General features: G+C 39.3%; 1 protein-coding gene across 1 annotated transcript in view; it reads right to left on the reverse strand.

The window, feature by feature from the left end:
- COL28A1 (collagen type XXVIII alpha 1 chain) overlaps positions 1-15,240 on the reverse strand; it is a 157,927-nt gene that overhangs the window by 134,568 nt on the left and 8,119 nt on the right. The window contains exons 4-8 of the mRNA XM_057304177.1: positions 12,645-12,665; positions 10,887-10,943; positions 8,474-8,527; positions 6,575-6,616; positions 2,408-2,434 (exon numbers count right to left, since the gene is read on the reverse strand). Of these exons, the coding sequence (XP_057160160.1) occupies positions 2,408-2,434; positions 6,575-6,616; positions 8,474-8,527; positions 10,887-10,943; positions 12,645-12,665 (201 nt within the window). The remainder of the gene's footprint in view (positions 1-2,407; positions 2,435-6,574; positions 6,617-8,473; positions 8,528-10,886; positions 10,944-12,644; positions 12,666-15,240) is intronic.

Below are 15,240 nucleotides of genomic sequence, written 5' to 3' on the forward strand. Positions count from 1 at the left end.
AATAACAATTGTAACCACCAGTCATGGATCCAAAGTCCAAAGCCTTTACATTACTGCTAATCCCCTCAACAGATTATATTAGATTAAAGAGAGAGAGAGAAAGAGAGGAAAAGGAGGTTCAGAGATTAAATAGCTTGCCCATGACCCCAGGCATTACATTCCCAAGTCCATGTTCATCAACCACCCAACACTGAACAAGGCACCCCGCTGTGGTATGCAAGTTACTTTCCGTTAGCCCAGGGTACGACATGGGGTGTTGCTGGCATCAGGAGCAGGAAAGAGGGAGGTACAATTCCTAGATCCAGCTATGCCTCTGTTCAAAAGCAATCTGTTCTCTCGCCACATCAAACTGAGTCAAACTGACCCAGGAAAAACTGAGCTTTCACTTAGAACAAATTGAACATTTATTTCTGGATGCAAATGGAAAATCATTGTTGAAGAATCAATTAGAAAGCAATTAATTTAATAATGTTGGACGGGAATCAAATGAGTCAACCACCAAAATATAAAACAGAAAAGTACCATAAATACACTCAAAATTCTTTTGGCCAGGATTCACATTCCATTTGTCCAGACAGATTTGTTAGCTATAGGGTCCTGAGGAACAGCATTTGTTTTGGGAGCAGACTTCCATCAATGAAAATATTGTACTCATGTTATTTGCCTCATGAGTACGCAAAGGCGTTTTCTTTTTTGGTGGGCTCAGTAATCCCCGTGGAATGGCCGCAATTACACAGTTTCAGAGAGCAAGTGCTTCAGAAAGCTACGAACAGATTAGCTCTGTTTCCAGCCTCTGCTTTCTGATGCTGCTGTTCCCGGTGAAATTCTGGTTTGAATGTCAATGGTTCGGGGTCACTTTACTCTGACAGCTTGTATTTTCCAAATGAGAACTCCACCAGTGATCTGTAATTTCCCAGAAGGTTAAATGAGTCTTTTCATATATATAAATATACATGAATATATGTGTGTGTGTGAGTGTGTGTATGCATGTGTGTAAATATATATGTAGTGTTCGTGAGTAGCTCATATTATAAATCAAGGTGGGGGCCCATATATAGGACAATTTTACAATCATGAAATTTTCTTAACTTTCCTATATTATCACTGATTCCCTGATTCTTTGTAACAGCACCTTACATTTATAGACCAGCAAAGAGTTTATAATACATTGCCCCATCCATAATTCCATTTGATTCTCCAACCACCCTGTAAATCAAGGAAGCCTACGTTAATCCATACGGATGAAGAAACATACACTTAACACTTCCAGTGATTGGGGATGTATTTATTTGCCTGTATGTAGACTCACCTCTGTATATGCCAGGCCCAGGGCAGGAGTGCAAGGGGAGGCCTATATACCATGTATCGAAATAGTTGAAAGTTACACATGAAGCTAATAACCTACTAATGTTTTAACTTCCCTTTCGACAAGTATCCCTTCAAAAGGAATACAAAATGAAAGAATTTTTGTATTCCTCAGAGGTTCGTGTGCAAGTACAGCCCCATGCCCCAGCCTATAGCCCTGCTCCCACTTGACTCCTCCCCACTTCTGTTTCCTTCCAGCATAGGAGGAACAGATGCACCCCGAAGGTGCCCCAGGCAGTACAACAATGCTCCTAGCACGGCCCCCTCCACTCTTGCCCTGCTGCTTCCTAGCTCCAATGGGGGTCAGACTGGAGGAGATCCAGAGCGAGATCTCTGGGCCGGGTTCTGAGGGTTGTAGACAGATTGAATGAGAGGGACATGCTCTGCTTTCAGATAGACAATCTGCTAACAGAGAGAACAGCATCATGGACCTACGAATGAACCACAAAACACACTCAAAGGTTCTGGAGCCCCCATCCAGCTTGCTAACTTGTAATTGGCAAAGAATCCTAAAATAACCTATCAGCCCATAACTCTTGTTCGTCAAATTTATCCCCCCCATCTAGAGACGCCTACCCAGCTCTACCCAGATGCCTGACTGTATGAAGTAAGCAGTTCCTTATTGCTTCACCAGGATAAATCTTGCTTCTGTGAGAAGGTCTGGTGTCTAGGAGTTACAGGAAATGAAGCACCAGGAGAAAAACCTAACAGCCATGTTACTACATCCATTTGTATCTAGAAACTCTGAGTCTGGATATCTGGGCTGCATGGCTGTTACATTGGGGTTCTCGTGTTTGCAGAGCTGAGAGAGACTGGATCCTGATCTCAGGAACCTTAGGGTGCCTTTCAGCCCTTATGTTATAACATGTCCCATATCGTAAGTTCTATTATTATTTTCTATTAACAGACTTAATATACTTAGGAGCTAGGGAATCCAGACTTACAAAAATTAAGGCAAACAACTTTTATTACATACATAAATACAGTTATGTTTCTTTTTCTTTCTGAAATCCTTGTCTACCTATGCGTTGTTACCACTTACCTTCTCACCTTTGTACCCAGGAATTCCCTAGTTGAAAAAGGAAAGAAAGAGTAAAACATATTAGAAGACGTTGCTGGAGGAAGTATTTGATGTTTTTCAATTTACAAAGTATAACAAAACACATGTGTATGGTCAAGGAAACTAAGACCACATACGGAAATGTAAGCGATGTAACCTGTCTGAACCTACTTTTCCCTTAATTACATTCTATCTCAGTTCCACATATTTTTCCAACCCAGGTCCTTACCCTTGGTCCCACGGCTGAAGGAGAGACTAGACACGGAAACTTGTGGTAGAAGGGACAACCTAAAATACTCCTTTCAAAACTGTTGCATTGACTTTTAAGCTACGAAGCATCCCAGCTGAGAATGTTTCACAGAGACGAAGAAATTGGCTTTGAAAATGAGCTAAGATAATGGCCTTTCCAATGTATGTAAATATTTATATCCATGATGGTCCTCCTTTCAAATTCAGGCTGAGATATAGAACATCAATGAAATGAATAGTTCCTTTATCAACCCTAATGAGACAGTGACCTTTAAGTTGCTATATTTTATCTCCCGCTAACTGTGGGCCCGGTGCCTCTGCTCCCCTTCTGTGTTACTCCGGGGAAGCCTGCACAGCCTCCGCCATTGTGTCCCTGCCCAGGAGCCTCTAAGTAATATAGTCCTGAATAGTAAGTGAACTGGGAAATTACCAACTTTAAGCAACACCAAGCCTTTTTCAAATAGGATTTCATGTCTTTTTCCTACAACAATAGCTTTTAAGTATGAAAATAGAGTTGTAAGACATAGTTTAAGTGAACTGGAGAAACCAGCAGAATAAACAAGCTATTATCGCAGTTACACATGTCAGACTACAGAATTCTGTTTTGTATGACTTTTCTTACAAGAGGCAAAAAAGGAAAAACTTCGGGAAGGAAATAACACTTCTCTCCAAATGAGAGGTCACTGAGAAATTGGACATAAAAATAGAACTACAGTCAAAAATATTGTTACACTATAATTTAGTTCATCTTAGAAATATTTATTAGCATAAATGGTTTAAGTTTTCATCTTGTGCTTAAAATTAAAGGCCGCATTATAGACAGTTAAATTGGGGTTCTTTATGAAAACAATTCACGTTCGCAACACTAAGAAATGCTGGACCTCCAGCCTCAGGAATTTGGGGGTGCTCTCCACCCCTGACAGCACACAACCATATTAAAATCCTGTCATTATTTTATGCTAAAAGAGTTAGGACTATTTAGGAAGACGTCAACACAGCTTATGAATAGAAATGTTACTTTTTATAGTATCCTCGTTTTCCCTCTGTTTTTCTTTCTGAAATCTCTGGTCAATTTATTGTTTGGTTCCTATCAGCGCCCTTCCTTCCTTCCTTTCAGAATATCTTAATTACTAGTTTTAAACTATTCCAATTAAAAACATCCCACACTGCACCCATCGGTCCGCCAAATTTGCTTCTGACTTTCCTATTTCTTTTAATGGTACCATCATATTTCAAACCACACAGAATCAAAAGTTTACAATTATCTTTTTCTCTACTTGCCCCTTACATTCCTTTAATCCAGCCCGTTAAAATTCTCTACCAGCTTTCACTGCATTTAGTTTTAAATCCATCCTCCCTACCCCTGCCAGCAAAGCCCTCCGTAACCCACCCCTGCCTACCTTGATAACCCGTCTACTACCACTCTTTACCAAATTCTGGCTTTCTTTCCATTTCTCCAGACTGCCAAGCTTATTCTGACTCAAGAGTCTTTGCACTTACTGCTCTTTCTGCTTAGAACACCCTCATGACCTTGTTTTATGTTTCCAGAACACATCTTGCTGCTGAAATCTCATTTGTTTGTCTGTTTATTGCTCCCCCTGCTAGACCACTGTATGAAACAGGAGCTATCTGTCTTGCTCGGTCCTGTAGCCCAGCATGTAAAGAAGGGCCCGACATATAGCACATGCTCAATAAATGTTTGCTGAATATATGAGTCAGAGTCAGTCCCCACAGCCTTTTTTCATGCTTCTCACAATGGTCTCTTCTTTTCTAGTTTATCATCACTGTGGCCCAATTCTGTCCGATAGAATGTGAGCCTCATATATAATTTAATTCCCTAATAGCCACATTAAAAAAGCAAAACAAACAGGTGAAATTAATTTTTAAGAATATATTTTACTGAGGGGCACTTGGGTGGCTCAGTCGGTTAAGTGTCTGGCTCCTGATTTCAGCTCAGGTCGTGATCTCAGGGTCATGAGATAGAGCCCCACGTTGGGCTCTGTGCTGGGCATGGAGCCTGCTTAAGATTCCCTCTCCCTTCCCTCAGCCCTGTCCCTCCCCCCCTACTCTCGCATGTGTGTGTGCTCTCTCTAAAATAATAATAATAATAATAATAATAATATAATCTATTGTACTGATCCCAATAGGTCTGAAATACAGTCATTTCAACACGTGACCAGTATAAAAGTTACTAATGAGATATTTTACATTTTCTTTGGTACTAAGTCATCAAAATTCATTGTTATTTTACTCCTACAGCACACCTCAATTCAGGCTAGCCATGTTTCAGCTGCTTGGTGAGCACATATGGCTAGTGGCTTTCGTATTGTCCAGAGCATTTCTAGCCAGTGTCCCCGTTCTCATACAGACTGCAACAGAAAACCTTCTAAGTGCTCCTTCCTTCTGCTTATTCCCACTTCAATGTCTCCTTTAGAGTCATGCCAGATTAATCTTCCAAGGACACAGCTCTTGGGTTGTACGCTTCATCTAAAATCTCAGCCTCTCCCCTAGCAGAGCATGCAGCCCCCACCCTGACCTTCAAGCTGTGTCTAACAGCACTCCTCTTCAGGCATCCCGACCCTCCCCGCACTGTTTTCCAACACATCGCCTTCCCTCAGGTGGCTGCTTAGGGCACCGGCAGCTGGAATGCCTGTCGCCTTCCACCTTTCTGTTCTGTCCTTTCCTGTCACAGTCCTACACTCTCCAGGAGTCATCCTTTAACACCTACCTTGGCTTCAATATCTTCTGAGTGCCCACCATACTTCGTGCATGCAATTTTTACAATATTCTGACATTCTGCTTTACAGTGTAGCTATTTTTTTAAATTAATGTATAGTTGACACGCAATGTTACATTCGTGTCAGGTGTACAGCATAGTGATTCAACTTCTCTGTACATTATGTTCTGCTCATCACAAGTGTAGCTACAATCTGTCCCCATACAACCCTATTACAATACCATTGACTGTATTCCCTATGCTGTACCTTTTATCCTAGTGACTTATTCATTCCATAACTGGATGCCTGTACCTCCCACTCCCCTTCACCCATTTTGCCCATCCCCCCACCTCCCTTCTGGCAACCAATATTGTAGGTATTTTAAATATCTTAATCTCTCCCATAACAAACTTTTCGAAAAATATAAGCACTTTGTCTTAATTTTATTTTCATATAATAATATGCTTTATATGTAGAAGACACCTAAGAAATATTTCCTAAGTGAATAGCACACATTTCTGAATGAATTTCCATTGTTCATAAAGTTGATTAAAAACACCAAGAGATGAGTTTTGAAAACCTCTGGGCTTGACTCCTGGGCTTTCACCAAGGGGACAAGCCAGGAGGAGCAATGTGATATGGCCTTTTTTTTATTCACCATACACACTTCTCTGCTCTTTGCTACTTTGCTGCAACTCCCCAGAAAAATGCAAAAGAAGGAATTTACTGTGATTATTTATCAGACAATCTCTAACATCTTCTAATTTTAGAAATAATAAATCCATTAGAATGATAGCTTTTTTGGGTCTCTAGATCAAAGTTACAAAAGCATAGTCTAGATTACATAGTTCTGTGCTCCCAGAATTTTTAAATCATTCCTTACTGGAAAAAAAAAACCACAAGATGCGAAGGAAGATATTTTTCTTATTTGAGTCTTCCACAAATCTCACTTAAGTATCAGAGAATGTCACGTAGTTGACTAGCCTGTCCCATCATCACTCCTGCTGAGCAGGGTATTTTCTCCACACATTTCCACCTCTAAGATCCTATCTGTCTGAGCCATCAGAGCACACGTACGTATAAATCATTTTTGTAGTTGCGCTGCAGGGATCGCAGGGATCAACTGCAGAGTCTTAGCCTCCCGGATTACTTTCTTGGGCAGGCATTGCAGTTGTATACGTACCCCTGGGCCTCTTTCTCCAGGGTCCCCTTTTTGAGCATCACCCTGTGACAAACAAACAAAACTCAGTCAAAATTCTACAGCCTATTGAGCCCTGATGGCTCAATAAAATGCATTATGCAGAATTCCCAGATTAACAGGTTAATCCCAATGGGAAAAAAAATCTTTGGCCTTTACCATTGACATTTTCACCATGCCATCGAGGGAAGAAAACAGCAGTTCAGATAGCCTTTGCCCTTTGAAGTGAAGCCAGATGCATAGGGCGCAGGATCCAGGTACATTTGCCCAGCTTGGGCCAAGTTTTCACCCCAGTTTAACAACACAGCTGTTGTTCTCAAATGCAGCATTGTACCCAATCGGAACCAGCCCTTCTGGCTTTTCTCCAAGGGGCTTTAGAATGTTTTCCAAAATGTCCTTAAGAGTAATTGCTTGATTTCAGCAAGACTTTGGAAAATATATTATGTGGCCCAAAATTATAAGCCAAATAAATGAAATGTAAACATAGATGTAAAACAGGTATTTAACCAAACAAAAAGAAGACATATTGGCATCAGTTCGGACCTGCATAATGAGTGTGTAGGGTTGTGTGTGTTTGTATTGTAAAGACACCCAAGGATGTATCATATTCCTTTTCTTTGGCAAGCAAGCAATTGGCTTTCATGCATCTAAAATACTTTCATGCATCTAACTTATTCCATTTTTCATTACCTCCCTAAACATAGTTTCAGAAGAGAAGTCATTGGGTTAAAATTTGAATATTTGAATACTTCTTATGTAATGTCTAATTGCTTTCCAAAATGTTTGCGCCAAGTTACCTTTGCAATGAAGAGCAAACCAGCTTTACCACCTCATTGCTCTCACTACTTATTATTATCTTAATATTGCTGTGTTAACTGCTACAAAAAAAGACACGTTTTTTAAAATTTGAAACACACCTAAAAAAAAAACTCACACTATGTGAACTAGAAAATTTCCCCCCCACACACACATGCAAAAAACTACCCAACAGCCCTGGACTCCAAAGTTCCTAAAATGTGAATAATTAGTATTGAAGGGTACCTCATTGTCTTTATCTAAATTTCAGTCCTTATCCAGTGAAATTAAATGTTTTTCTACTTCTTTATTTACTGGTTTTTATTTCCTCTCTTGAAAATTGTTTGGGTCCTTTGACCAACTGATTATTAGTGGATTGATATTTTCTCATCCGTTTTATAAAGTCGTTATATGCTATAGAAATCAACCCAATGTCCATTGTATTTGATACAAATATTTCCATTTTCCTCTTTATATTAATTATTATTTTTCATTATATAGAATTTTGCCATAAATTTTCACATAGTTATATCTCTCTCCTATGACTCCTTTAGTCACTCTTGAACTTGGAAGATCATCATCTGAAATATTATCTGATTTTTTTAAATTAATCTAGAATTTTTTTTATGGGTACACAAAGAAAAGAATTGGGGAAATGCCTGAAGATGGTCTGGGAGTAGGAGATAATCATTTTTTCTATTATTATCATAGGTCAGTTATCCATAAAATGAATCCATAAAAAACATAAGTGTCAATGTCAATCTGATATGGAATATATATTAGTAATTCATGGAACATTGTAGCAATTAATTTGGGCCAACATTATGTTAAGACAAATTTCAATTTGTTCAGTGTTCCTAGGTTTCCTAGACTTACTGACTAAAATGGTCATATATTACTTAGGATTTGTAAGCTAACACAAACCAAATAGATAACACAGGAATTAAGCAACCCGTATTCTTCACAGAAATCATCATATTTTTGGCATTGACATACACTACAGTGCTCTTTGTTTTCTTCATTTTTGTTCTTTAAATAAATCTAGAAAATGATACAGTGGTTTATAAGGAAAGCTGTTTATTCATTTACCGGGTTTCCTTTTGGTCCTCGATCACCTTTGATACCTGGGTTTCCGTGTGTACCCTGAAGGCAAAGGGAAAAAAGATTATGTTGAGCACACATCCTATTGGTTTTTTACACATTACAGTACTTTCTGATCAGCTTCATCCCATGAAAGGAATGAAGACTGTTAACAAGCGTAACCTACCAAGCAGAGTCTCCACGGTACTCCCTCCTTTACTACACACCAGGAAGACTGCACTGTCTGGAGTAGGTACGTTCTCCAGATTTGCTCAAAAGAATGTACTGTCTCTGCCTGATATCCAAGGGGTAATCTCAAAGATGAGAGAAGAGAGTGCTTCAATCCTGTTCCAGAAAGGTGTTATATTTTCCTATTCTCAAACCAAAGAGCTGGCTTTTCTGAGAACCGGTTTTAGGATCACTCAATAAATGCTCAATAGTGTGGCTTTATGTCTGTCCCTATTAAAACATGGTATGGTACAGCGTAGGGAATAGAGTCGGTGGTATCGTCATCACACTGCACGGTGACAGATGGTAGCTCCAACTTGTGGTGACACAGCATAACATGTAAACTTGTTGAATCAGTATGTTGAACACCTGAAACAGAACATTGTGTGGCCACTATACTTCAGTTTAAAAAAACATGGTGGGGTGCCTGGGTGGCTCAGTCAGTTAAGCAACCAACTCTTGATTTCAGCTCAGGTTATGATCTTGGGATTGAGCCCTGTGTTGGGCTCTACACTCAGTGGGGAGTCTGCTTGAGATTCGCTCGCTCCTTCTGCCCCTCCCTCCTCTCGCGCTCTCCCTCTAACTCTCTCTAGAATAAATAAATAAAATCTTAAAAAAAAGAAAAGAAAAGGTATGTTAGAGGCACCTGGGTGGTTCAGTTGATTAAGCGTTTGCCTTCGGCTCAGGTCATAATCCCAGAGTCCTGGAATCAAGCAGGGAGCCTGCTTTTCCGTCTCCATCTGCCCCTCTCCCCCACTCCTGTGCACTCTCTCTCTCCCTCTCCATCTGCCCCTCTCCCCCACTCCTGTGCACTCTCTCTCTCCCTCTCCATCTGCCCCTCTCCCCCACTCCTGTGCACTCTCTCTCTCCCTCTCCATCTGCCCCTCTCCCCCACTCCTGTGCGCTCTCTCTCTCTCTCAAACAAAATCTTTAAAAATATATATATCACTTTTTAAAAAATGGTAACATCATTTCTAACAATACTGAGTGACTGAAATTGTCAGATTAGCTCAACAACTGTAAATTTTCCTACTGTGCATTCTAAAACATAATTGAATATCCCAAGTAAACCTTCCCCTGGCAATTTCTTGGTGTAATAAATATAAACTAAGACTTTATAAGAAGGGTACGTTAAAACTCTACTTTGGCCAAGATCAGCTTCTACTGGCTGCCACGTTGTTCTGTAACGTATCTAACTTACATTTTAGGGAAAGAAAGAAAGAAAGAAAGAAAAGAAAAACATCCTCACTTTCTAATGTCTTGATTGATAGAATGGTTTGAAAAAGTATAGTCTCTGGACCCAAGTCTCAAGAGAAAATGTGGCATAGTCTAAGAAATTCACAGTACACATTCTCCTTCCTGCCCCTAAATATAAGTATTTGTGCAAAAACTGGATCCACGCATTTCTGTGAACTATATCCACTGGGCTTCTGACCTATAAGGTTTGAAACCATTTAAGTAAATGGAATGCTGAACAAGCAGCATGGATGCATCTGATGGTATGTGTTAGAGAAACACGTGGTGTCTCCAGTTATGGAGATATTGTTGCACACACCTTCCCAGTGCATACACAGCACCTACCAGATGTTAGACCAGCATAGAAAGGAAGTACTCCTTTGGGGATTTTATCAAGTGTTGAATCATCGTCATAAATCCTGCCTTTAACCTTTAGTTGCCAAGTTCCACTTTGCAGAATTCACTCTAATCCTCAAAGCTTCCTGACCAGCTTCCTCCCCAAGAGGCCACCCAGTGTTGTTCTTGGATACATGTGAAGACACACACGCTTCCAGCCAGGTCTGCATCACTTGTTTCTAGGTGGAGTAGGGCTAACGCTTTCCCTAAAGCACCGAGGATTTGTATCTCTTTTTCTGTATTTTCACTTCAGTGTTGAGAAATGCTGGCCCCAATTGTCACATCAGAGGTGATGCTGGAACATACTTTGTGGGAACAACTTCATCATTTTAAACCGAATCTGCCTTCCGTTCAGGTCAGCAAAATCCCAGGCTTATTTTTAAGGACAGAGTGTATCCCTTTAGGAATAAGAGAAAGAAACAGCATCTCCCTGTTTGCTGCTATTTGCACACGACTGCTTTTCAGCAGCACAAAGCAGCTGGGGCGTTTCCAAGTGCAAGTAGAGCCATCATGACTAGGGCTTCCTGACTTGACCCTCTGTTCACAGTGGAAACATACTCACAGGAAGCCCTGGGTCGCCTGGATCCCCCTTCTCACATTCACAGATCTTGTGTTCGCACTGCATCAAGAATGAAATCCAATATTAATATGTAACAAAACGCAGCATTTCTAATCTTATTCAGTACATAACTAGAAAGAACGCTCCCTTGATGAGATTCTTACCTTGCAAATTTGTGGAGATTTTGTTCTCCCTTTTCAATTCTTCTAGGCTATCTCAGATCTAGCAAGAGCCAGCTAGTTAACGATTATTAGACGTTATTAAACATTGCTATGGTTAGATAAAATAGACCTCCCATCAAAAATATATGTATATCATCTAGTTGCCAGTGAAAAAGGAAAATCACCATTTTTAGTGGATTTTTGGAATTTCTGCTTTTTCTCTTCTCTACAGCACATTGAAGCTCAATGATACACAAATACCAACTACTCCTTTAGTCCAAAAGGAAAACATTGGGACATACCATATTTTATCAATTTGAGGATATACATATTTCCTTATTTTAACATGCCTGAAATCAGAACGAGTCTTATTTGAATCAGGCCTGATCATAATGAAGTTGTTATTTTCTGTCCATGTACTTCAAAACTAACAGAATGAAATGGAAGAAAACTCCAGAGACACTCCTGGAGAACACTCAAGAAATGCTTCAGCACCAGTGTTTTGATGGGCCAGAGGCCGATATGGGAGGGGGAAAGGGCATCAGAGCCAGAAAGTGATTCAGGAGATTCAGACTCTGAATGCAAAGGTGTTTTAGAAATAACCAATTAATTTGCCTCAGTTGTCCCTTATACATACGCACAAAAGCAATAGAGGATTTAAAAATCTATATCTAAATAAATCTAAAGGGACTTTTACTGTGAATATAAAATCAAGAATTGTCACTTCTAAGAAGGTACTGTATCATAGTTTAATTGGCAGGGTCCTTTCCTGTCTCACTGGTACATAAAATAATGTGGCACCTGACCATTCGATGAAGCGTGGTGCCCTGCAGGGCTTGGTTGGCTCCTATTATTTTATGCAGTACTACTTGTACATTTCCTGATGTTTAATAAGCAGCTGATCCAACAGAATTTGCATGTTCCAAACTGTGTTAAGAAACACACGTCCAGTATAGAGGTCCTGGGCAACCTGGTGGTCAGCTATTGTGCTAAGCACCAGCCAGCCGGTGTTGGCTAGCTTCCTTTGCTGCCTGGTGTGTTTGCCACCAACAAGAAGAAGGAGATTAAAATTAATCACCGGGCAGCAGCGGGAGACTGAGCTGTGTCTCTTGGCCAGGAATCCCATAGTGGAGGACCCTTATGAGTAGCTGCTGTCAGAGACATGCTTAGAATAAAGGAAGTCACATAAAAATAAGCAAAAGCTATGTCTTTTGAGGGGTGCCTGGCTGGCTCAGTCAGTGGAGTGTGTGACTCTTGATCTCAGAGTTGTGAGTTGGAGCCCTGCATTGGGTGTAGAGATTACTTAAAAATAAAATCTTAAAAAACAGAACAACTATGCCATTTGGTTATCAATGATTTCTAAAATTACTCTCTAAAATCATATTAAAATATTTCCTACTTTTTCCAGATCCTGAAACCTGCAGTAGACATAGCAACATAAAGAAATCAGATGGCTGCATCAAAATGGAGTGGCTCCTTTTTAAAAGAATTCAGCGTTTTTATGTAGACACACCTTATCTTCTAACGTGAGTTATAATGCTGATTTGATTTTGCGAACTTTGAGAGTTAATTCATAGTAATCAAAGCATGTGGTGCTTACCTTCTCTTCAAATAAGATATCCTGGGAGAGAAAAAAGAATAAAACATTAACTTGATTCTTGGTTCTGATTCCAGCTTCTTATTAGTCTTAATTATTCCCTATGGGATATGCAATTTCCAAGAAGGATAGCAATTCAGCTTTTTAACCTTGTAAAAGCAATAGAGCCTACCTGCCAACCACCCAAGGAATACTCTGAGCCATATAATAAGAGACATGAAGGGCACTAATGTTAAAAATTACTCTGTTTTCTGGGAACTTTATCCTGTTGCATGCTAAGTTCTATTTTTCTATCTATCAGCTCTCTAAACTCCTCAATGTGCCTATAAGCTTAATCAGTCATAATAAAAATTTCTCACTTTTACTTATAAGACTTAGCCAGAATACATAATTGTGTGTTTGCTCTTCTTTTGTTTTTCCATCCCTATACATACATGCATTTGTTTTTTAGCATTAAAACATTAATTTCAGAGTCGTAATTCCATGAAATATCAATTAGCATTTGGAGTCAATGAGGTCCAACCTCTCATCTTGCCCTAAGGAAACGTGGGTCTGCAGGGCTGTGACTTGCCCAAGGTCATACGCTTGGCTGAGCCACCTGACCAAGTTCAACTGCTGCTTTGTACTTACACAGAAATGAATTAATCAGAATATTTTCCAAAACTCCTTTAAATTTTAGAGAAAACTCTAAATTTCTCTAATACTCCTTTAAGTTTTTTTCCACTTTCTTTTTTTTATTATGCTCAGTTAGCCAACACATAGTACATCATTAGTTTTTGATGTAGTGTTCAACAATTCATTAGTTGTGTGTAACACCCAGTGCTCATCCCAACACGTGCCCTCCTTAATGCTCATAAAACTCCTTTAAGTTTTAGAGAAATTCACGGTCTAGTTCTTGTCTAACATCTAGGCCTCCCTATATTACTTCAGCTTAGTGGGGTATTACCTGACAAGTGCACTGAAGGCCATGTCTGAAGCCAAACACGGGAAAGAAATTAACCTATGCTTACAGATAGAATTATTACTTTCATAATGTAAAACCTATCAGTCAGATTGATGCCTATGACTGAATCCAAAGGGTTAATTTGCATATGATAAAATAAAAATGGGAGTAGAAAGCACTAGAATATTTGTTGCAAGATATTAAAAATAAAGACTGTAATGAGGAAGTTAAAGATAGGTCAGAGTTGTACCTGTAGGGAGGACCCCACATCCTTTTAGTTTTATTTTTACTTTACCTTTATTTCCATATTAACTGTTAATATAGAGGGAAGATATAGCAAAATGCTTTATGTTGTCCTAGTGATTTAATGGGAGGAAAAATTAGGCTGGGGATTAAGTGTCATCCAGTGTTTTCATCCTGTGTCCACCATTAACTAGCTGAGTGGCCTTGGGTAAGTTCCATAATCCTTCCAGGTCATTTTCCACATATATGAAAAATAAGAAAATTTGACTATGTGATCTCTTGAGTTGTAAAACTCTGGCTACAGAGCCTATCTACAAAATTCAGAGTCTTACCTCTGGCCCTCTCTTCTCCCCTCCCTCCCACCCACTCCCCACTCCAGTGATTTAAATTTTCTAGCCAATGTAAATCCCGGCTGAAAGCAGTTGAGATACTCATATCTTTATGAACTAGCAGGTCATGTGAAGAAACGGGAATTCACATATACTGAAGGTAAAATGGCATTTACCTTTCCCAGAACATTTGGCTGTGCCTGGAAACCGGAAGATGTATTGTGCTTTATTTCAAGGCTGTCCAAGACGAGTTCTTGTTCCTACCTGTTATTCTGACATTCCTTGCAGACATGTCTTAGGGAAATTCTTGTAGATTCTGTATATTTCAGCATTCATTGTTTTTAATAGTGAAAATTTAGAAATAATTTTGGAAATAATATCCATCAATATTAGAATGGATCAATAAAAGAAATATTACTCAGCGGTTAAGGTGAATGCATTGGATCTACATATTTCAACGTAGAACATTTTCCAAAAACAGAGTGAAAAAGCTAGTTGCAGATGAATATGTAGAATAGGATCCAAATTATGAAAATATTTAAAACACGTGTCAGAAGTTTAGTTTTTCTAGGAGGGAGGGAGAGAAAGGAATTTGAAAAGAGTTCAAGAGACAATAAACAACTATTAGTTCAAGTCGAATTGCAATATTTAAAACAACTACTGAAATAAAGAAAAATCCAAAGTTTTGTTTCCTTACCACACTTTTATACTAAGCAACACCCTTCTGTCGTCCAGTATCAGTTTTTAAACTCATGAATAGCTGGTACTGTGCCTGATGTCTAATTTTAACTTTTTTCAGCTTTTCCTTTGAAAATTTAATTTCTGCTTTGCCATATTCACTCTTTAAAAACATGTGCCATGAGGCTTAAAGCCATAACAATGTAACTAACTAATTTTGGAGCTCATTTGATTTTGTGTTTGCTGGAATTTATTTTCCTATGGAAACACAAATGGACCCAAGACTGCACAATAGATCAGACTGTTTCAAACAAAGAACAAAGCTCCATCCCTAAGGCACTTATAGTCTATAAGACCCAGTGACAGAGAACAGCACACAGCAAGCAGCATGGGAAGGAGATCCCTA

The sequence above is a fragment of the Ursus arctos genome, unplaced genomic scaffold (assembly GCF_023065955.2).
Source record: "Ursus arctos isolate Adak ecotype North America unplaced genomic scaffold, UrsArc2.0 scaffold_3, whole genome shotgun sequence".
Taxonomy (NCBI): Eukaryota; Metazoa; Chordata; class Mammalia; order Carnivora; family Ursidae; genus Ursus; species Ursus arctos.